Source organism: Lytechinus variegatus, chromosome 18, assembly GCF_018143015.1.
Source record: "Lytechinus variegatus isolate NC3 chromosome 18, Lvar_3.0, whole genome shotgun sequence".
NCBI classification, from domain to species: Eukaryota; Metazoa; Echinodermata; class Echinoidea; order Temnopleuroida; family Toxopneustidae; genus Lytechinus; species Lytechinus variegatus.
Genome location: NC_054757.1, coordinates 15737156 through 15762308, shown reverse-complemented (window position 1 = coordinate 15762308; position 25153 = coordinate 15737156). Strand labels below are relative to the sequence as shown.

Sequence of the window (25153 nt, the reverse complement as noted above, 5' to 3'; positions counted from 1 at the left end):
TGTTGGTATGTGCTTTGAAGTAGACTCTAATTTTTAAATAAGCAATATTAACTTTATCTTTTAAGCTGTTAACCCTAAAAGGGCTTGGGGCATGATGGCCTCCCTCAACGCTTCGCACAATATTTCCAAAACATATAAAAGGTAGCGCCCCAAAATTCTACGACTTTTTCTTTAAAGTCTCGCTCATAACCTTTGAGACCAAATTTGCGACATAGACTACTAGACAATGTCATGGTTAATTTTTATACTTTGTATACGAAGATTATGGGAGATGAAATTCATGAATGGGTGATTATTTTTCATTCTAGTTGGTCTGCTTATGAAACAGTGAAAAACAAGAGATGAAAAAACAAAGAAATACATAACAAATTCTAATACAAAGAAATACATAAGAAAAATATTGGCTTTTGCAATTTTTCATTTTGTGGAAACCTTTAAATTAGATTACAAAGATGATATCTGGAAATAAAAAAGAAAATTTGAAGTGAAATTGGGTGTTAAATATACAAATATTGATTTATTATGTTCAGAATTTTATTTGTATACAAGCTTGAAGTTTATGCAGTAAAGAATGGGCATGCTGAATTTCAGCGCGATCACGTGATCGGCGGCCGAGATCAAAAGGGGGCCATCATGCCCCCCTCCCCTTCCTCAGTACATCTCAAATAGCCCAGTCCTTAAAGGGTAAAGCTAGGATTTATGTCAGAAGGCACAGAGAGACATTTTGATTTCACACACAGTGATGGGTCAGATGTGCCCTTCTTTTGAGAGCTATAAAAAATATTGTTATTGAAAAATGTTGGGCTTGAAGACCCTTTGTTTAGTTGTCAGATCCCCAACCCTTGTTTTGAAAATCCTGGAACCGTCCTCTTTCACATTCATGTATATGTTTACTGCATCTTCTAGACAAGACCAATATGGGGAAAATTTGAGTTCAAGAGGCATTTTGGGGTAAAAGTTGGGAACTGGTCAATTTCACCTAATTTGAATGTGCTAAGATCAGTTCCCAAGCCAATTTTTCATGATTTGACCACCTAATTTGCATAAACAAAATGGCTGCCATATTTACTATTTATAATCTTATTTCTACAATATTCTTTTATAATATTCCCTTTCACTGATATGGATACTGCAAAATCCTGCATATATAACATGTACCATTCAGGAAAATTTGTGATTTCTGTTTGCTGCTAATTAATTATGCAAATTTTTTTTTTATGCATATTTTGCAAAAATGTGCTATAATTTGATAATTACACCTAAAAAATTATCATTCTGGGTACAAACAGCATTTGTATCATTATCATAAATGTTTGGCCCCTAAATATAATATTTAAGTCAATTTGTATGTATATTTTATTATTCTTTGATATTTTTTATGTTCTTGTATTTTTGCCATTTTCTATGTATATGTTTGATATGAGATCTTTAAAAAACTAATATCAATGGCAGACAGATATTAAGCTTCAATCATTGAATCATTTGATAAATTTCTTTTGCCACAACTGTTAATTGTACTCAAGAACAAATTCACACACATGCTCCCACACCCACACCTGCATATAGAAAGTAATATACTTGCAAGGTATATTATACATGCCCAATATAACACACATTGATGCTGATCCTATAATCATTATTACCAAATTCAATGAACCCAATGAAATGAAGAATTTGTAATAAAGGCAAAGAGTTTGTATTACCGGATCACTTACTCATTTTTTTGGTCATTACCAATTTATTTATTTCCCCTGAGTCAACAATCAAAGTAATAACTGAATACCACAGCTTCTATCCAATCCTTGCCAATTGAATATTCTTTGCCGAACGATACTGGATACAGAAGAGGAAATGATAAAAATAGGGGGCTAAACACAGACTAGCTCCATGGTAAAAACATGGGCAAAACAAGAAGGTTTCCAGCCCAGTCGCAGCCCAATGCAGAAAAAATTTTCACAATGCGTCCTATGGTTGAAAAGTACTAGGGATGCCTGATGAAGGTAAACCAGCATGGAGACAGTTTGCAGACGTCCAGTCTAGAGGTTATCTGGTCATGGTTGATATTTTCCACACCACCTCATGTAAGAAAGTGTCTGATCTCAGCAATTCTGTGAAGCTGGTAATATGCAGTTTCTTCATGCTCATTCTATCAAAGACTACGCCAAAATATCTAGCCTTGCATACTGGAGATATATAGCTTCCTCACCTATTAAGACTGGAGTTGTAGTCATAATAATTACGCATATGGAGATGACAGAAAAAGATTCTTTGCTTTTAATCGTTGAACTCCAAGAAGTTGACCTTCATCCAACATCGAATCCTTAATGGCAGCACCTACAACAGCAGCTGCACAAACCTCTGTATCTTTAACTTTTGGATCAAAAGTAAGGTATACAGCTGGATGTCATCAGCATAGAAGTGTGCACCAAGACCATGTTGCCACATTATAGAGCCAAGAGGAGTGATGTACAATTTGAAGAACAAGGGACCAAGGACAGACTCCCAAGGAACTCCGTAGCAAAGGGTAGTAACAGGAGACTGCATGCCAGTGATGAATACAGCTTGTCCTCTGTTGGCAAGGTAAAGGGAAAGCCATTGGAGTGCAGAATCATCAATTCCAAAACAGACTGTCAGTCTCCCAAGAAGAATGACATGTTTAGTGGTATCAAAACCGGTTGACAAGTCAAACATAACTTAGGCAACTGCTTTCTTCATATTTCTTCATAGAAAGAGATCTCCTGGCTCTACACTCAAATAAATTCTTGACCTAGACTTTGATGGTGATATCTCAGACTCGCATGCAGCCTATCAGAGCTGGGTAAACTATTGGATGCTGTTGGATTTAATACCGATCAAAAAAGGTGGATTAATAATAACCTACAGGAACACCAAACATGTCAGTAACCCACCATCCTCTTCGTTATCAATTAGAAATAGTCTATCTTATGAAGATATGAAGATGTGTGAATATTAGAAGTTCAATAAATTGCCAAAGGGACATTACACAATTCAATGTGGCATTGAATGTTGCACTCCGAGCATTTTAACACCTGAAACAAGATCTGGTCAGACAGCAGATTCTCTCTCAAGACAAAAGTTTAGGCTTTCTCTATGGATCTGTGACTTGAGAATCGGACATATCTCAAGAACACAAACACGATGACTTCGATCCGAACTGCCTCCGCAGTATACTTGTGCTAAATTGATTTGATTTCAACAATTTTATAATATGACGCTGCCCTATCAATCAAGCCATCCAATGGAACACCAGCTCGATGATAACTGACATTGATCATTCAACACCCCGAAGGTTTATATCAAGCTGGGGAAAGCTGGATGCCTCTAAGTTGGATGAATTGGCAATCCTTGATAGGACAGGTGCAGTACTGCATTGGAAAAGATATATTATGGAGATGAACATGTAATCAATTAATGAAGTCCAATAATCAAAATTTGTTATTAAAAGGACATGCAGTGACTTATTCATTGTGGAACTTTAAAAAACCACAGTCTGGCTTTTAAAACATGGAAAACAGTTTAATTGATAGGCAAAATGAGACATTAGATTGTTTATAAATATGTGGGTTCAGTTCTGAGTTTTTTTTTTCAAAATTGGGACAATTTGACAAGCATAATGGAGAACAGACAAGACATTTCATTTTCAGCAGACTATTTTCACTTAATTTCGCTAAAAAACCCCACACTAAATATATGTATATGTACATGTACATATATACATGTATGTGTGATCAGATTCTGTTGGTCGGGGAACATAACTACTCCAAAGGATATTAAATGTGACTGATTGACTATTAGGAGTTGAGATGTACAGTACTGTCATTCAAATTTAATAATCCATCATCTAAAACTGGAAATATGAATGAACTCATTGATATCATAATTAAAAAAAATTTTATATTCAAAATTTAAACAATTAATAGTGACATTCGCTTGAATACAGATAGGTTCATGAAATTTGTTGGATCACCACCAGTGTGCTTTTAAATGAGAAGGCCCTCCCTGCAGGAATTTACCTGTGTATGCAGATATGAGTGTGGGAGTCGGTGCATCTGTTAATGCCCATGGATATATACGAATATAAACATGTAAAAATCATTGAAACTTATTATTTTCTGCCATTGATAATCAATACTTTGACAGATCCCATAACAAAACATGCACGAAACAAAAGGTACAAAATACAAAGAAATACATGAGAAATTAAAAAACAATAAAATACAGTAATATTCACTGTGATATTATATTCTAAGGGCCATACAATTATTACAGAGTTCGGAGGATACGATGGTTTTTGGCCTCGTCGTGCCTCTGCCGCAGAGATTTCCTTGTGAGCACTCTATCAGCTGCATTCCTTCTCCGATCGTCTTCAAATTTGGCATGAAGGTTGAGTATAGTATAGCGGAGAAGCCTAATGATTTTGGTGTGGGCGGAGGTCACATGGTACGGTCAAAGGTCATTTTCAGGTCAACATTAAAGTTTACATGCAAAACTCTCTTACGACACCTAACTCCGTAACCGTAAGTCATTTTTCAACCAAACTTGGATGATAGATGGACTTGGGGGACATGCATGTTATGCTGCAGTCGCAGGTAACATGGTATGGTCAAAGGTCATTTTCTGGTCAATGTTAAAGTTTACATGCAAGACTCTCATATGACACCTAACTCTGCAACTGTAAGTCACTTTCCAACCAAACTTGAATGGTAGATGGACTTGGGGGCCCTGCATGTTATGCTGCTGTCAGAGGTCACATGGTAAGGTCAAAGGTAATTTTCAGTTCAATGTTGAAGTTAACATGCAAGACTCTCTTTCTCCGTAACCATGAGGTACTTTTCAACCACACTTGGATGGTAGATGGACTTGAGGGACCTGCATGCTAGGGTCATTGTTGCCATGATAATTGTATATTTTTGTCAAATTTCTGTGTGAGCTCTATATATCGCAATGACGGATGACCCGGTGGGTTCGGGGGATACGTGTGCTCGGCTGTCTATCTTGTACCAAAAATATAAAAATTTGAGCTGAAATTATCAAATTAAAGCATAATGATCCAAAATATGCATAAATTTGCAGAATTAGCCGGAAACAAAAATAACAAATTTTCCCAAAAGGTACACGTATGTATGCAAGATTCTAATAATAATAATATTCTGAATTGTCAATTTGGCAGCCATTTTGTTTATGCAAATTATGTGGTCAAAACATGAGAAATTACCTTGGGAACCGATCCTATCAGATTCAGCATATTTGAATTGTGTGAAATAGTCCGGTTCCCAACTTTTACCCCAAAATGCTTCTTAAAGTTTATACAGGCCTCTTTTTCCAGAATGGCTCTAGTCTATTCATTGACTGTAAAGGCAATAATTCAATCACAACTTAGGTCTACATTCTGGGCTCCTGTCATAAGGGAAAAATTCAGATATTGACGTGATTCAATCCTCGTAAGTATGTTTGTTATAATTCTTTTCATGCCATTTGAGACTTGACATCAGAAAATGAATATCATACTTTCATTCTATTTGAAACAAGGAAAAGGCAACTGTGGGATACTTACTGAACAAAGCAGGGCATTGCCCTTCTGTTACTGGGATGAACTGCTCTACAATCTTTGAATGCAGCACTGACCAGGGATGTGGCAGCAACTTGAAATGTTGTAGCAATGGTTGTGGCTTGGAATGCGTCGAGCCGATTATTTTCGGTGAGGAGTAGTGTTTTTTATATTAGAATTTCACCTTTTTGGATGTCAAGTGCCCTCTCATGGTTTTACTGTTTATTCTTCATAAAGGAATGTGGCAGCAACTTGAAATGTTGTAGCAATAGTTGCTGCATGGAATGGGTGGTTCCAATTACTTTTGGTGAGGATAATTAATTTTAACTTGGTGAGGAGAATTAATCTTTAACTGTTTTAAATGTCACATGAAGCTTTGATTGATATTCAGTGTTTAATACAGTCACTGTAAAATCTCTTTTCACCCAACTGGTTATTTGACTTGAACATTGAGTAAAAAGTGTTAATATTTATGTCAAATCTGTTAATAGAATTAGGCAGGGAAATACAATAGTGTCAGGGTCTTTTAGAATTTAGTTATTAGAACATGTTTTGTCAAAAAGCACAATGAATGTGTCAATGCACCAATTAGTTTTGAAATACATATTGATTTAATAGAAGTTATACCAATATTCATATTCATGTTTTTGTATTTTACACTGTTAATACTAAATCTCAGTAAACTTTACTGCATTGGAAAAAAATTTAAATCTTCATCTCTGGATATTTTTTTCTGTACAGTAAAGTATGGTCAGTGCCCTTGGGCAACATATGAGGAAAGGCAATGTGGCGGTTTGTCAGGAGATGATAGATGCATACACGATGAGGATTGCCATGGTAATCAGAAGTGCTGCAGTGATGGCTGCCAGAAGATCTGCATACAACCATGGAAATATGGTACTTCCATAAGATTCCATAGATTCCATATATCTTCCATATTATGTCTTATCATGTCTTATAATGGACCACATCCATTGTTGGAGACATCTAAATAACAATTTTTGTAATGCAATGGTTTTTGTCTCACCTGCATAGCAGAGTGAGACTATAGGCGCCGCTTTTCCGATGGCGGCGGCGGCGTCAACATCAAATCTTAACCTGAGGTTAAGTTTTTTAAATGACATCATAACTTAGAAAGTATATAGACCTAGTTCATGAACCTTGGCCATAAGGTTAATCAAGTATTACTGAACATCCTATTAGAGTTTCATGTCACATGACCAAGGTCAAAGGTCATTTAGGGTCAATGAACTTAGACCATGTTGGGGGAATCAACATCGAAATCTTAACCTGAGGTTAAGGTTTTGAAATGTCATCATAACTTAGAAAATATATGGACCTAGTTCATTAAACTTGGACATAAGCTTAATCAAGTATCACCAAACATCCTGCATGAGTTTTACGTCACATGACCAAGGTCAAAGGTCATTTAGGGTCAATGAACTTTGGCCGATTTGGGTGTATCTGTTGAATTACAATCAAAACTTTAAAAGTTTATGGATCTGATTCATGAAACTTAGACATAATAGTAATCAAGTATCACTGAATATCCTGTGCAAGATTCAGGTCACATGATCAAGGTCATAGGTCATGTGAGGTCAATGAACTTTGGCCACATTGGGGGTATTTGTTGAATTACCATCCTATCTCTGTAAGTGTATTGGTCTAGTTCATAAAACGTGGAAATAAGAGTAACCAAGTATCACTGAATATCTTGTGCGAGTTATAGTAGTTTTCAAAGTCAGCACTGCTGCTATGTTGAACTGCGTGATGCTGGTGAGACGGCCAGAGGCATTCCACTTGTTTATCTGTATTAGTGTACGATATAAGTATCCATTTTTGATTTTTTCTATTCATTTAGAGATTAAAGTACATATGCCTTATCAGAAAGCTAGTTGAATTTGTATATTTTTTACAAAAAAGTATTTACAAAACAGATTGATTTTTATATGAAATTAAAAGAAATGACATGCTGTAATACATGTCTAATGTAGCAATGCAAGCCCTCTTTCATAAAAGCTATTATTTAATCAATGGGATAAAAGGATGACTAATGGATGGACAGATTTTTATTGTGATTGGGATTCTAAAACCTTTAATAAATTTTGAGATCAAGCTACAACATGGGTTTGTTATTACCAAAATTCAAGTATAGCTGAAAACATGGAAGGGTTCTTGTATACATCTTCCACTCAAGTCACTCCATTGCAAAAAATGAAAAAGATAAGAAAGATTTAATTTGAAAATGAGGACTTAGTACTCTGGCCTGTATTATGAAGGCATACTCGTACAAATGTCTTTAAATTATGTATAATCCAATATTAAGCTGGTTTAGAACTGTACACATGTATGTTGGGTGAAATTTATTAATTTACAAAGTAATGATGACAAAGTATATGTAGCCGGAGTATATGTTGGACAAAGAGTCTTGTAGACATTTTCATACAAGAACTCCAATATCAATAAAAAAGAAAGGAATACAATTCTTTAATATGATGTAAGTTAGATAAGACATGTCCATTATGGATGGAGCTCTTAAAGCAATCTCTATGATTTATGAGGTTAAAAAATTTCATTTTAATAAACCAAGTGATGTAATATAATGCAGCGATACTGTTTGTGAAGAAATAGTTTTGTAAGGATCTCCTGTACTGGTCAAAGAAGTTGAATACCTGACCTCAACAAAATGAGCATAAAGTACATTACAAAATTAGATTGCTATCAATCAAACAATTTCAAGTGTAGCCAATAGGAAAATGATAGAAAGTAGAGAGCCGAGAAAGGGAATGGGTTCAGATCTACCTTAGATAACTGCAAAGATGTTGCCGTTACATTATTTGTCTTTCACATTTCCATCTCTGTAAACCCATTATGAATGGAAAAAACTGACAACTACTCCTTGATGGATACCCAAGATGAAATTCTTACCGGATATTAGAATATTTTGTGATCATATAGATAACTTTTTTTTCATTAAATTGATCTCTCCAACTTTTTTTTAAACAGATTAACAATGAAAGTACAATAATCAAACTTGGAAGCAAAATAATGAAAACAATGAACAAAGTTGTATTTTCTTTGACATATCGATTAAAAATGGTCACTCAGATTGCCACTATGAGCTTAACTTGACTGCATGTGACAACCCTGCTTTCTCATTAACAAATGTCCCCATGTTATACCACAAGTTTAGCTTAGGAGTTAACATATTACACCACAGTATTGTGAAAATTTATTTCATGGGTAAGTTAATTGGTACCAATGTCCCTCATTTCTGATCATGTATCCATTTGTGGCAATTTTGTGTCACTACAGGGGGGGGATGAGATGACCATCACCCAAAGAATATTGATTATAAATGTTGGGGGGGGGGGGTCTTGACCCTGCCACCCCCACTGATTGCTGCCCATCCATGTATCTGTTCTTCATGTAACTATACAAGAGTAAAATGTAAAAATCATCATGCAGCTAAACCTGGAGAGTGTCCCACTGTGTCTGACCAAGATGATGATTCCATTGACTGTTCTGTTGATATGGATTGTCCTGATGAGATGAAATGCTGTCAGGATTCAACCACACATCAACAAAAGTGTGCAAACCCACGATCCCAAATAACCTGTGAGTATTGTATCTAAGAAAGGCGTTTTTATGTCAATCAGTAATTCTGCCTTTAGTTTTTTTGATTTTTTTAAAATGAATATATAGTTATTCATCAATTCACCATGTTTATTGTTTTATTTTGTTTTTCCTGCTTTCAAATGATGTTTTATTAACAAATGAATGTGGTGTATATTGTACAGCACGTCCCAAAAAAAACTATACACTTTTGAAATGGCTGCCACATAAAAAATGTAGCATTTTGGGGGAAAAGACTTATAGATATGGAAAGCCAATAAAGTCAACTTTCAAATGACACCAAAAAGTTGGAAAATTATTCATGCTTGAGCGAGCACTGCCCACTGAAACAAAGGGTATGCAAATTAGGGTGGGCTGGAATTAGCATTCCAATTTCTTTCAGATTTTTTGTTTGGTACTTGCAAAGTTGAAGGTTATGTGGTGAATTAAAGATCAGATGCGATCAGTTTGTTGTTTGTGAAAATTTCATACGTTATTAAATTGAAATTTAATGCTTGAGTGATCATTAATTGCAATTTTTAGTGCAGCTTTATCATGTGGATCTCAACAATGTGTTCATGACAGTCAGGAGAAGAGGGGGGGGGGGGGGGGAATATGACTTAGGTAGGTGAAGTAAGTTGATGGGATAAAGGTCAACAGAACATTTAGCAACCCCTCCCTCCATCTCTACCCCCTCCCCCCACTTCTCTCCTCCTGAGAGACTAAGCTTGGCTAGGCTGGGCATGAATCAGCCATACAGTTTTTTGAGAGGTTAGTCCTTTGGAACTTTATACAAAGCTAAGGGTGTTATGCTATTCATGAGTGAGATAAGTTTGGTTTTAATAGGCAAATTTCATGAATTACTCAATTGAAATGTAATGCATGAGTGAACAGGAATTGTAATTTTAGTGTAGCATATTCATCTTGTGGACATCAGAAGTGTGTTCGTGAGAGTCAGAGTAATGTGATGGTACATGTACCTGTTACAAGCAAGAGGGCGAGATATGCTAAGACTTGGTTAAAAGGGCATTCCTCTTCTTTTTGCCCTTTTACAAATTAAAATTCATATGTATCCTCCCCTCTGCACCTCCATTTCCCAGCCCCTCCCCTCCCCTCTCTCCCTCTCTGTCTCACCTCCTGGATTGTAGCCTTTTCAAAACTTAACTGCCAAGTGACCAGTGGCTGATGGTCAGTTTGAATGATTACCAAAAATTTAATGATTATGATTAACATGGATTAATGAAATAATTTATTGGAAAAATGAATGTTTGATTGATCACATTGAACATTGAATGAGTTGATTTACTGATAAATTGTTGATTAAATGATTGATAGGAAAAAGTTGATGCCCTAATTCATAATTAAACCAACATTCTGCTCAGGACTTCACGCGTACATGAGAATAGCCATCAGTCTCTCAATCGGAGGGGAGGGAGGGGGCGGGGGGCTGAATGTTCTGTTGACCCTTATTTCATCAACCTACTTCTCCCACTTAAATCCTATCTCACCCCCTATTCTCCCGACTGGCCGACTCCCATGAACACATTGCTGAGATCCCCATGATAAAGTTGAAATGCTGCCCCAAAAGAGATCCAAATGATAAAGTTGAAATGCTGCCCCAAAAGTGTAATTTGTGTTCACTCATGCATTAATGTTCAATTTAATAACTTATAAAATTTGCTTAAGCTATCAAAACTGATCAGGGTTGATCATTAATTTATCACAACGCCCTTAACTTTGCAAGTTCGAAAGGATTTGCCTCTCAACAACTGACATAAATTGGAAGGCTAATTCCAGCCCACCCTAATTTTCATACCCTTTGTTTCAGTGGGCAGTGCTCGCTCAAGCATGAATAGTTTTCCAACTTTTTGGTGTCATTTGAAAGTTGACTTCATTGGTTTTCCATATATGTGAGTCTTTTATCCCAAAGTGCTAGATTTTTTATTTGGTGGCCATTTCAAAAGTGTATAGTTTTTTTTGGGACGCGCTGTATAGTTATTCATTGTATTTATATTTGTCCCTTTTTATTTCTCCTCTTTTTATTTTTTCTGTTCATTCTCAATTCTCACATTCAATTATCATTATTTGTATTTCTATTGTTATCAGTATCAATATAATTATTATTGATGTGGAAGGGGTTCATCGTGGCGAAGAATTGAGTAGTATCATTATTGTTATTATAATTTTCATTACTATGATAATACTATTTGAAATTCATGTAGTGTATAATAATCAAAAGACTCTCTATGTGCTGTACAAATATAAAATTACTAAATTATATATTAAACCTAATTTAAATTATCCATTAAACCTATATCTTAAAACTAAAGTATATCATACAAATTAGAACAAATTCCTTCAAAACATAGAAGTTACATAATTAATGAAATCTGATGACATTTAACAACATACTATATTGAACATCTTAATCATTTTGAAAATAAGTAGGTCTTGAGAATAGAGTTGAATATGGAAAAGGATGATGCAGTTCTAATATTACCATTATTGTCATGCTTATCATTGCTAGTTATATTAATATGACAACTCCAAGAATTATTGAAGTTGTTCCTCTCCACATTATTATTGGTTTTGTGTAACTTTGCACGTTAAAAGATGGAAGTTGCTGCTACCTTGTTTGGCGTTCAACGATTACAGGGATAGAGCCTCATCGATTTGGCACTGCACTGCTGCTGCCGGGCCCACAATCAATTGGGCAAAGCAAATTTTCAGAGTATTTCATTTCATGTCTATTTCGAACAATGAATTATGGATTTTCATTTTCATTTCATTTGTTATAAACAGTGCCTGAGCAACCAGCTGAATTCTGCTATGACAATAGACAACGCTATCATCATGGTGATGAGTGGTCACCTGACCGATGCTCTGTTTGCCGTTGCTGGGCAGGTGTTATTAAATGCCTTAAACTAAGCTGTGTATCCCCACCTGTAGGCTGCAATGTTGTGTTTGTGGAAGGGAAATGCTGTCCTGATGTCAGATGTTCAGGCAATGAAAGTAAGTACTCTTACAAAAAAACAAATGTTTCCATTTGATGTCCTTTGCCTAAAATACATTGTTCATGAATGTACATACAGTTAATACTATTCTGTATTCTATATTAATTTCATTATTCGTACTTTCAATAGCAGATTCATGTGTAGAGAGCCCGTCAAGCTAAGGGTTGCTTCAGGATTTATATTGAAAGCAGTGGAAATGCATTAAAAGCAGCCATAACAATTTAACCACTGGAGTTCTCCTTTCATTTTCCCCTGTATAATTTTCTATTTATATATTATGTTGAAAGTCATTATTAATCAGGGGCAGAGCTACAGGGGTGAGGGTGCAGGGTAGGCGACTGCATCATGATTTTCCATGTAGTGTAAAAAATAAACAAAAAAAAAGAGGAGGAAAAAAGGAATACATTAGAACAAAAACTATAAAGATAGGTCTGTGTCATGTAACTCTATAATGTCACTATTATTCAATTGAAAAAAATGTCACATTTAGGTCCTATTGCCTCCTCATTAGCCTGGCACTGCCTCTGGGTATTTATTCAGACATGAATTAATGTAAATGTAAATCTTTCCTCTCCTTTTTCTTTTGATCTTGACTGTGCCTTAAGCATCTTCTCATGATGGATACTGCTGCAATAAAAACTTCCATATTACTATTCATAACCCTCTATTTTCTCCAGCTGGATTTGATGACTGCAGTTCTTCGAGTGACGGGAACCACTTTCACCAAGAAGTTTGGTCAAGAGATGCTTGTACACAGTGTACATGTTTTGATGGAGAAGTGACATGCACTGTGCCATCCTGTACTGCTCTAGCCTCTGCCAATGGGACAAAGTGTCAGAGTGTTCCTCAGCCTGGGTCATGCTGCCCTCGCTTGGTGTGTTCTAAAGAGGGATCAGAATTGGGTAAGTTTTCTCAGAATATTGTCGATGATTGATTGATATAGAAGATATTTTTGACTTTTTAATTGTTCCTTTTTAGAAGGGACAGTCCTTATGAATTGAGGAAGAGGAGAGAGGGAGCATAATTTACCGGTGTCAACTCTTTGTCCCGATTTTAGCATGTCTATGTAGAGTAACGTATATGAATTGCATAAATGTACATATTAGCTAACATATTTCCTACCACTTTGTCTCAAAAAGTTGGCAAGTACGATAATTAACTGTGGGCTTTGCCTTGACTTTCATTTTTACAGGATGATCAATCACAGTTTTGCTTGGAAATCTTTTGGAGTTCATAATTTGGATTTAATTGAACAAATTTGAGAGCTTTACTGATATTGGTCAGCTTGCATCACTGACTGTCCCCAGCTGAACTCCACTACTAATATAAGTCTTTTAGTGATGTATTCAAAGAAAATGTTTCTAAAATCTATTATTACCACATCTCATTTAGTAAAATGACATACATAATACTTAAAGTAGAGTCATATTGTACGAGTTCAAATTTTCAATCTTTTCAATTGAAATTAAAGATAAAAAATGTAACAACTCGTACAACATGACTGTCCTCTGGGGCTTATTTCTGTCCTTTTATTTAATATGATTTCTGATTTGCTGGTTATTGATCGCTTGATTGATTGAATTTAATTATTTTTTTATTTCAATTCAAAGAGATTAACAACAGAGATGAAAAAAGGGAACTCGATTTATTCATTAATTCTATTGTGTACAGGTAATCATTGCTTTGATACAAGTGGAGTAATGCACCACACGAGTGACCGCTGGCATGAGGATCCCTGCACGGTATGTCACTGCCATGGCAACAAAGTGCAATGCCTTGATAGAAGCCAGAGGTGCCCTCGTCTGCCACACTCATCATGCCGTCTGATAGATGTCAAAGGTCAATGCTGTCCGGATATAACGTGCCCTGTGATTGGAGGTATTGTGTGGCTTATTGAGAAGCATGAGAAATTTAAAATATAGTAGCTTCCGCCCAACTCGTCCTTTCATAAGTCGAAGCATCTTTTAGACCAGGATATGCAAGCATGCTTTTTACATGCTTTTCATTCAAATTTTACCAATCCAAATTTGAAGAGATTGTGTGCCTTTGGCAGATTCACCTCTAGAAAGTATCAATAAGTCTGGTGAGAGTGTTTTTGTCTTTATTACCATTTGTTATTCTAATATTAGAACAAATAAAAAAAATAATATTATAAGCCCACTTAATGTGAATTTTGTCTAGAATAGATTTTGTTTCCTGAAGAAATTGTCTCTCATCTTGCCAATAATTATAAAGGAAATTTTGCTTATTAATGCCTTTTGTTTAAAAATGAAATGAATAATAATAATAATATCATACATTTGTAAAGTGCAGCCACTATATAGATATACTCTACTGCGCTTTGGTTACTCCTATTGCGTATACTACTTACTAAAAATGATGGTCTACTGTACTTGAATGCTTTCCTACACAGATGTGTCTTCGATAATGTTTTTAAAGTAGGTACAGATTAGGCCATTCTGATTCTAAGGGGAAGTTGGTTCCACAGCTTCGAAGCTGCTCAGCCTTGAAACAATACTTTCTCAGTACAACAAGCTGACAAATCTCTCAGAGTTTTGATTCATGCAAGTCACAGTTAAAAAGTGAAATTTTTTAAACAAGAGTGACAGAACATCGAGGATGTGTGTTTACCAATATGTGTTGCCAATTCATTTTAGGTAGTATAGAATAGCAGGTCTACAAAATTTAGTTTTCTTATACTTCAACTGAGAAATGAAGAGTATGTTTTTTTTCTGTTGCTGTTAAACCGCCTTTTGTTCTCCCTGTATTTTCCCTATTAGAATATGATTTAGGATGTGAGACTAGTGATGCATTCTGTCCGGCTAACTGTGAGTCTTGTCAATGTGATGTGAACACACTGAAGTGCAACTTGCCTGCGGAAAATTGCTCTTTTAACCAGTCTCTGTGCTTCTCCATAGACCAACAGGACAATGCTTTAGAGTGTGCAGACACAGTGTGTAACAAAGGTTAGTGGGACAGCACTTGCCACAGTGTGTAATTAGTAGGATTGCAATTGGGACACAGTGTGTAAGACAAAGGGCTGTACATGTATACTGCACTTGTGACACAGTGTTTAACAAAAGTAAGTGAGATTACATATAATGAAACAGTGTGTAACAAAGGTTAGTTGTACAGCACTTGTCACAGTGTGTAGTTAGTAGGATTGCACTTGTGACACAGTGTGTGACAAAGAACGGTATACTGCACTTGTGACACAGTGTGTAACAAACGTTAGTGGGACAGCACTTGTCACTCTGTGTAATTAGTAGGATTGCACTTGTGATGCCTTGTGTAACAAAGGTCAATGGGACAGCCCTTGTCACAGTGTGAAATTTGTAGGATCGCACTTGTGACACAGTGTGTTACAAAGGTTAGTGGGATTGCATATAATAACACAGTGTGTAACAGAATGGTGGGATTGCATTTGTAACACAGTGTGTTTCAAAGTGAGTGGAATTGCACTTATTACACAGTGTGCAACTAAGTTAAGTGGGATCGTACTTTTTACAGTGTGTATGTGTTACATGGTGGGGTTATGCTTGTTACACAGTGTGTTAGCTGATTCCATTATGGAAAGTTTGACAAATTACAGCGTTTCTAAGAAGAGGATATACAATACATGTATATCTGTTTGAGAAAATGAAATGTGAATGAGTTGATCTGTGGGTAATCAGGCTTTTGAAATTAACATGAAATCAAAGATCATGACATACTGGAGAAGGAAAGGGAAGAAGTGATTCTGGGGAATTTACCTCTTGAGTTCAGTTTGAGCTGGCTTGATAGCAATAGTCATAGTTATAGTAGTAGTGAGTGTGTTGAAAATAGAAGTAGTAATAGCAGAATGTGTCGTAGTAATATTCATATTTTGATATAGCAGACAGCATTAACAATCAGAAAAAAATAGAGTGATGATATGGTAATGGTGATGGTGGTGGTGGTGCCCGTTGTAATGGAGGTCATGATGATGATGATGGTGGTTGCAGTGGTCGTGATGATGGTAATGATGATTATGGCTGTAGTAGTTATAATGCTGGCAATGATGCTGATGCTGTTGCTACTGATGATGTTGGTGATGATGATGGTGGTGATGATGATGTTGGTGATGATGGTGATAATGATGATGCTGATATGGATGATGATGCTGATGATGTTGGTGATGATGATGGTGGTGATAATGGTGATGATGATGATGGTTGTGTTGATGATGGTGATGATGATGATGCTGCAGCTGATGATTGTGTTTGTGATGATAGTCGTGAAAATGATGATGCTGCTGCTATTGATGATGTCGGTGATAATGATGGTGGTGATGATAATGATGATGATGGTGATGATGATGAGATAGTCTCAAAGAAAAACTAATATACATTATAATAATTTGTTGATCAATTCAGGTCCGGAGAAAACCTGTAATGTTAGTGGTGTATTATACTACGCTGGGGAGAGCTGGTCTCAGGACACCTGTACATCATGTGTGTGCCAGGAAAATGTTTCTGTTTGTACGTCGCTACCCATGTGTCCAGTGATTGGGGCTGGTTGCCGGGCAACTTACATCGATGGACAGTGTTGCCCAAATGTTGTTTGTAACACAACAGAAAGTAAGTACCTTCAGCTGCAATCCACTTTCAAATCGGGGCCTGTTTTATATTTAAAAAATGAATACATCCCTCATGCTTAGTCTTTTGTATTGAGAATGTGTAGGATACAGAAAAAGTATAGCTTTCTCCATATGAATATAAGAGCAGGAAAAGATGATAGAGTCATTTTCTGGATCTACCAATTAATGGTCACACCATCTCAGCACTATGCTGGTCAATTTTCGAATCCAATCTTTCTTGGCTTCCAGTTGCTCCATCACTTCATTGATGCAGTCAATAGCTATATTTACCTTCTGCCATGGCACAGGGAACATGAAAACATCAATGATGAACCTGGTTCAAGAGTTTTTCATCAGACGGTGTTAGAGTAGTGTATAATGTTGCTATGATACAAACAGCGCATCCATTCATTAATTCACCTGTTCATGGATGAGATAGCTACTTCCAAAAGTGATCACAATGACTCAGCTGTAGAATCGTATGTTTCAAGCTGCTTAAACTGGAGAATTGGTAAATCTCATACAAGGAAATTACAGCAAAAACATCAAATAAGGTAGGCCCATGGAGTATCTGTTCTCTCAAATTTTTATGGACGATTTTCTGTCCAGTCCAGTGAGATATTTAGAACAAGTAAACATTGTTTTTTGGATCCAGTATTTTTGGGGCATTGAGCCTATTGATTTTGGTGTGGGTGGAGGTCACATGGTAAGGTCAAAGGTAATTTTCAGGTCAACATTAAAGTAAACATGCAAAACTCTTATGACACCTAACTCCGTAACTGTAAGTCACTTTTCAACCAAACTTGGATGATAGATGGACTTGGGGGACCTGCATGTTATACTGCAGTCAGAGGTCACATGGTAAGGTCAAAGGTCTTTTTCAGGTCAACTTTAAAGTTTACATGTGAGACTCTCTTATGACACCTAACATTAAGTCACTTTTCAACCAAACTTGGATGGTAGATGGATTTGGGGTACCTGCATGTTATGCTGCAGTCGGAGGTCACATGGTAAGGTCAAAGGTCATTTTCAGGTCAACGTTAAAGTTTACATGCAAGACTCTCATATGACACCTAACTCCGTAACCTAAGTCACGTTTCAACCAAATTTGAATGGTAGATGGACTTGGGGGACCTGCATGTTATGCTGCTGTCAGAGGTCACATGGTCAGGTCAAAGGTCATTTTCAGGTCAACATTGAAGTTAACATGCAAGACTCTATTTCTCTGCAACCATAAGTCACTTTTCAACCACACTTGGATGGTAGATGGACTTGGGGGACCTGCATGCTTGGGTCATTGTCGCCATGATAATTGTATTTTTTTGTCAAATTTCTGTGTGAGCTCTATATATCGCAATGAAGGATGACGCGGTGGGTTCGGGGGATATATGTGCTCGGCTGCGCGACCTGCCGAGCATCTCTAGTTAAGTCTGTACCAAAACAGGAAACCCATCTCTATAAGAACCTTTTTTTATTCGAAACTAAATGCTTAGTGACCTCTTCTCGCATTATTGAATAAAAACAATACTGAGGCATATCAGAAACATATTGCACATAATTTCACATAAGAATGTGAATCCATTCTTGTTTAGAGATAAGTGAATAAAAAAATTAACAAAGAACACAAAAGATATAAATGCTAATTACTCATTCCTTTCTTATTTGTTGTATACACTTAACAAATCTCACCGAATTTTTCCGTACAACCTGGTTTCAGCATAACATTTTCAAACTCTTCTTGATCATCTATGCATGAACTATTCATAGCATTTTTGGTATCAAAGTGAAGGGGAAAAGCTGAATTTTATGGTTATGCAAATGAAAGACTGCAAATCATTTGTCTATGTTGAGAAAATAAATGGGAATCCTGGATCCTTTTCTGGCTGGACGAACTGTATATATGTTATTATGGTAACTACTACCCAATGTTACTACCATAGTAACAATGCTCAATTTGCCCAGCAAAATCAAGAATTTCACGCAGTTACCACTGGATGGCAAAATTACCATTATATTGACTTTTCTGCAACAAGACCCTGAAAGCTAATTGTAGCACTGTGATACATGAAATTAAGTATGATATATGTTTAAGTAATATGAAAATGAGAATAAAGGAATATTTTGAAAAAAATACTATCCAGATTTAATATAAAACAGAAAAAAAACATTTGATGATGATACATAAAAAAGCTGTTATGATAGGTTTTATAAAATGAAGTATCGTTGTTTTCATTCAGGTGATACCGATTCATGCATTGGGGGTGGAGAAAGCCATACACTTGGGGACAGTTGGTACCAGGATCCATGCACGATTTGTATTTGCCAAAAGGGCATCGTGCACTGCACCAAGGTCCAGTGCCCCTCCCTGAAACCCATGTCCGGGTGTCGACTGCTTCATGTCAAGAATGCTTGCTGTCCAATCAGAACCTGTCATCAGGGTGGTGAGTTAAAATATATTACACATTCATTTCATTTCAGTAGTAATACCACAGAAACACTAGACTTTGATTGACCAAAGCTACATTTCATTTATTTTTTAAAAAGCTGAAGCATAGTTCAAAAAGTGAGAAATTAAATTGAAAATGATTATTGCATATCGAGTAAAACAGCAATGTACTAGAATCTGATTGATTGAATGCGCATTTAATTTTTTCTCTACCGCTGAAGCGTAGTTAAAAATTAAATGTGAAATTGTGAAATGAAGCGGGAACATATTTGAAAGCATATTTGTATTTTCTGTGGAATAACAAAACTTGAGTTCCTATCTGTAATATGATATTAATATGCAACAGAAATGAATTCTAAATGTTAATTTAAAGCATATATTATGACAAATCATGGTGACATTTATTTCTCAAGAACTAAAAATATTCTGTAACGTTAGTCATAACTTTATGATGAATACTATGTTGATCTGCCCTGCTTTAGTCAATAATATGGTCATGCTCTGGACACTTTTTTTGCATGTGTTTTTAAATGTATCCGTCTTGCTATTTGTTCAATAAAGTGATGCAAACAAAGTAATTGTTAACTATTTCATAAGTCATAAGTCATAAGTCATAAGCAGTTGTAAATATTGATTATAGAAATGTGTAAAAATGTCTAAGACTTATTCAATGGCGCACTTTATATGACCCTGATTATATAAGGAATTAACCCTGCCCGGTACCCATTCACCTCACTTGGATTGAGTGCAGCACAATGTGGGCAAATTTCAGGTTTAATTTCCTCTGACCACTTTTTTCTGCATACTATATTTTCTTTTCTTTGTAGCTTCGTCTGCTGACAATCTTGTTATTACCAATACACCTCTTCCAATGGCTGCATCCATGCCTGAGCCCCAGTACAGGGATAGATATCGCTTGGACTGGGGGAAGTGCATCACTTTTGGTATTTCTACATTCTGCACCAGGGCTGTTTGTGCCCGTCCAAGTGAAAGATGCAATGAGATTGCATCAGATGCAAGTGTTCTATGCCCATCTATTGATTGCCCAAGAGGTAATGTTCAATGAAGACTGGATTTCACGACCACATTAGAGCTAACCGATAGACCAGTAGGGCCACCTTACAGATAATGTAGGTTAGAAACACCCACCGGAATTACAGTAAACTCACCTTTAGCAAATTTTCAAGTGGACAAATCTAAATTAGAAATTTGTACTACTGACTTAGTGACTGCACCTGACCAATTTCATGTCATCTTGTAAAAATTATATAGTGACCAAAAATTGTCCTATATTTTCAGTAATTTTCCAATTCATGTATGCATTTATTTTTATACTGCCAATCCCTCTTTACTATCTTTTGATGTAATGAATCGACTTTGACAAGACATTGGTCTTACCGACTCCCTCCTGCTGCATTTTCTAAAGTGTATTTTTAAATTCTGTGCCAATTGTTTGTTTATCATAAATCTATATATTCTGTATTCTTTCATCTTGTAGATGCATCTGTTTAAATGGATAGGATGCTAATTTAATGAAATAAAATGAAATGACTGGTGCCTTTTCTGTAAATTTGTCATGATGCAGATAAACCAGGCTCATGTCCTCCAATGCCCTCAGACAGTAGCGGACCATGCATTTCTCAGTGCCATAATGATGCAGATTGTGACGGAGCTTTGAAATGTTGCTCTGCTGGCTGCTCACTGAGGTGTATACAGCCCGTTCTGCCACAAGTTGGTAAGGGACTATGATTTCATGAATTCCCTATTAACATGGATGAAAGTACATTGTAGGAAAAAGTTTTTCAGAGTAATCCTAATTTTTGCTAACTTCTGATGCGATGTACAACATAATCCACTCAATTAGCAATTTTAAAAATGATCCAAACTATAATCATGATACTGATTACTTTTTTCTAATAATCAACTTATTTATGAGGGTGAATGTGTAATTATGTCAGCATTTTGTATTTGTTGCATGATGAATATACAGTATGTATACTTTCTTCTCAAGTTATGCTTTGTATGCATGCGTGTGTAAATGATGGATTTTAACGAAGTTGGACAATAAATCAAGATTATGATGTTATTATTCAATAGCAAATATTTTATTTGTGCTATATTTCAATTTTGCACATTCAGTAAGAGGGGGCATCTTCCTTTCACCTTTTACAAAATCCTGTAAAATCACACTCATGCCTATTCACTATTTGTATATCAAGACTATTTGGAATGCATCATTATTAGATTAAATGGTCCATATTCTGAAGTCGGGTTTAACTTAAACTCCGGTTTAAGGTTGTGGTTTAAGTATGGACAGCCAATCGTTACATAAATCACTAACAGAAAAGATATCATATTTCAGCTCATTTGGCTCTCAAATCATTCATTATTGTCTAGGAGACATAAATAGATGATTGTCTTCACCATTGATTAATCAGGAAAGAGGACAGTGAACATAAGAAACATACAACTTAATAACAATTTTGACACTTGGCTTCCCACAATTTTAGCACAGAGTTAGACCATGGTCTAAGTTTAAACCCGACATCAGAATACAGGCCAATATATTTATCCAGCGAATGTAGTTAGTTTTAAATCAATTTGATTCAATGCGTTTCTCACTTGTTATAAATGCTTTAGTACCATACCAACAACGCTGCATAGACAGCTACGGGACACGCAGATCGGAAGGGGATATCTGGTATCAGGATGCTTGCACCCAGTGTTCCTGTGTGAATTTCTCAGTTGTTTGCAAGTCCAAGGAATGCATTCAACCTCCGCCAGGATGCCAACTCCTAGACCCTTACAAGGATGACTGCTGTGGGACTGTTGTTTGCCCTCACACTATGGGTAAATTACAGAAGAATTCTTTCTTAAACTTAGAAACCAATTTCCCTCTGTTATAACTCGTAATTCTTACATATAACACTGATTCAATAATAAATATCTTTGAAATAATGACCATTATAATCATCATTGTACTAAAGATTATAATTTTCAATGTCTCAAAATTGAGGGTTGTGTGGTCTAGTGGTTTGAGCACTAGACCCATGATTGTGGCCTTGTGAGTGTGAATCCCCACTTGACCATTAAATCCCCTTAAAGCAAAAGGCCCCAGGGTAATTTCTGTCATCTTTAAGGTCAGCCACATGACTTGGATGCAAAATAGGTCCTTTGTAATTGGTTATACCAGCTTGGTGTTAATGCAGTGGAAAGCTGTGATGCTAAGTTCATAGGAGAGTTTCTTCAACGGAAAAAAAATCATTGTCATCATCACTCTTCTCCTTATAGAAAGGAGCTGCTTCCATCGTGGCCACTCCCACCCCCATGGAAGCTACTGGTATCCTGATGACTGCCAGACCTGTCGATGTGAATTTGGGCGCGAGGTCTGCACCTCTTACCAGTGCTTGTTGACCACCCAGGAGGGCTGTATCTTCCAGCTTCTCCCCAATCGATGCTGCCCAGAAAAGTTCTGCCAACCAAGTAAGCATGATAATGATAATGATTGTACTTGCTTAGTTAGTGCCTACCACTTAGTTTATCAGAAGTCTGGAAGTGTCTACAATAATGCAGTAGACTTATCCTGGCTTTAGCAGAGCAGCCATTACGAGCATTGCGTTTCAAGGAATCATTATAAATGTGGGGTATATGTCTGTGCATCTTAAAATGAAACTCGATTAAACATTCCTTTAATTTTCCACGTAGGTTTTTGTTGATTTTGTTGATTGTATTCTGAAGAGGAAGTTTGCCAAAAATGTCATCCAAGTAAGGGAGCCCATCCATATTGCATTGGCAGCGTGCACCCCGCGAGCGTACGCTTGCACACTCTAAGACGGGATAATAGCGTCGGCCAGCGGCAGCTAGCTGCGATAATTAAAACACAATAGAACTCACATCCGCTCTCGCAGCTCCCCCTGTGCCTGCTGCCGCTCGCTGCCATACTTTATGATACATTTGATTATAGATTTAGTCCTCAGCTCGCTGCATCTAGCGGCAGCTAGCTGCCGCTAGCTGCGCTGTAGAAATCTCAAGCGCTGTCGCTGCCCCCCATTTCTATCAAAATTCGCAAAGGCAATCTCACCCCGCGCCGGCCACGGCTAGCCTTCAATTCCGCGACTCGCTCTGGAATGAAGACCCGGAATGAAGAGTAAACATGTACGTCGTGGTGCCTGTACTAGTTCCACTTGTCGTGTTACTCGACTTCAAATTATTATATTTAAAAGCATGATAATGAAAGGCGTTCCTCTTTTATGTCCGTATCGAAGCATTTCATGCAAGCACGTTCTATTGGAAATGACTACAGCTAGCTAGCGATAGAATATGCTCGGCTGCATCGTGTCGCATGCATGGCGACCGAGTACTACAGATCAACACGTGCGCATAATTATGAATATGACAAAAATTCTCGATCTCGATAAGTCGATGGTTCTCAATAGTTTCCGTTGTCAACGAACTGAACTGAAAATTAACGCCATCAATAGAAATACTGCCGATTTCGAAAATGTTGCAGCTTTCGAGTTGAGATTGACACGGAAGATTCACACATGAAAAATAAGTTGAATTAATGACCTTTTTTTAACGTATGATTTTGGGACCGGATACAGATGGATTACACGCCTATTTTATCCCGTTTTATCCGAACGTCAACGTTGCTTCTTGGCACTGACAAAAATATTAATTCCCGAGCATGAAAATCAAGAAGCGCAAGACAAACCGTTCGTTTAAAAAGAATATTAATGATCGAGCAGTTGCACGAATGGTACCCATGCATAGTTTTTTTTTACCTCTATTAAGGCCATAGTTTGAGACATCTTGGTATGAATAGGCCTATATCATCCAACTCGCCGGATAATGTCCGCCAAGAGTGTATAACTAGAGGGGTAGGCCTATTCATCTTTGCCACGGGAAGATTAATATTCTTAGAACATTTATTTTTTCTGACAGAGGCCAGATAAAATGACACAATATGAATATGATGCCCGAATGTTACTAAATTAGTGCGAACATTGATATCAACGGCAAACTAAATTTTGGAGAATGATAATGACGCCATATCATTAGACACGCTAAATCGCAAATCAACAAAATGTCTACTTCTTTTTCTTTTGTTAGACATACTGCCTTACTTTTTATGTTGGTTTGAAATACTTCCTTTTATGATATTTTTGTTTTGATTTTTTGACATTTCGATTTTGTTTCTGACATCGTATAAATTGTTTGGGTATATTTATGTTGGGTTTTTTGTTTAACTTATGCCGAATTTTTGATATTGTAGGCACTCTTGATTCTAGAAAATTATTGGAAACGCAATCTGCTTCTTTTGGACTTTTTTTGGAAAAATACGCGAATTGTATTTCTTCCAGGAGAATAAAAGTTTACATTGGAAGGTTTTAATTGATTTCATGATATATAATTTCCACTTCAAAACAATTTCAAAAATACGTCTCGAACGATCGTGCATTAATCTAAGACTAAGATGTTGAGTACTTTCATTCCAACGTATTTCCCTTTTATTGGAAAGATAACCGAATAATATTTATTTCGGGAAAAAGAGATTATGGTATCTGAAATAAATTCTATATAATTTCCACCTCAAAACAATTTTGAAATACGTTCCGATCGATCATGAGCTGTGATCTGAGAGTTGAGACCATTTATCTAATGTATTTAGGACTTATATTTCTGACTTAATTGAAAAGATACGTGAATTGTACTTCTTTTTAGGAGAGTGTTTATTCTCAAAGGAAATTAAATTATTTCAATATGATTTCCAAATCAAAACACTTTTTAAAATAATTTCTGTCTCGAACGATTTTCAATTAATCTGAGACGTTTAAAATTTTTATTCCAACCCTTTACCTCTTACCGGACCTAATAAACCGGCCAAAGTCAACGATCAGCACCATTAGCGT

General features: G+C 36.4%; 1 protein-coding gene across 1 annotated transcript in view; it reads left to right on the top strand.

Moving 5' to 3' along the window:
• Positions 1-25153, top strand: part of LOC121432205 (kielin/chordin-like protein) — a 47191-nt gene that overhangs the window by 9405 nt on the left and 12633 nt on the right. The window contains exons 7-19 of the mRNA XM_041630058.1: positions 5551-5719; positions 6311-6466; positions 9038-9187; positions 11987-12196; positions 12876-13100; positions 13870-14076; positions 14979-15164; positions 16593-16796; positions 19033-19236; positions 20069-20293; positions 20827-20976; positions 21882-22091; positions 22533-22724. Coding sequence (XP_041485992.1) covers positions 5551-5719; positions 6311-6466; positions 9038-9187; positions 11987-12196; positions 12876-13100; positions 13870-14076; positions 14979-15164; positions 16593-16796; positions 19033-19236; positions 20069-20293; positions 20827-20976; positions 21882-22091; positions 22533-22724 — 2488 coding nt within the window. The remainder of the gene's footprint in view (positions 1-5550; positions 5720-6310; positions 6467-9037; positions 9188-11986; positions 12197-12875; positions 13101-13869; positions 14077-14978; positions 15165-16592; positions 16797-19032; positions 19237-20068; positions 20294-20826; positions 20977-21881; positions 22092-22532; positions 22725-25153) is intronic.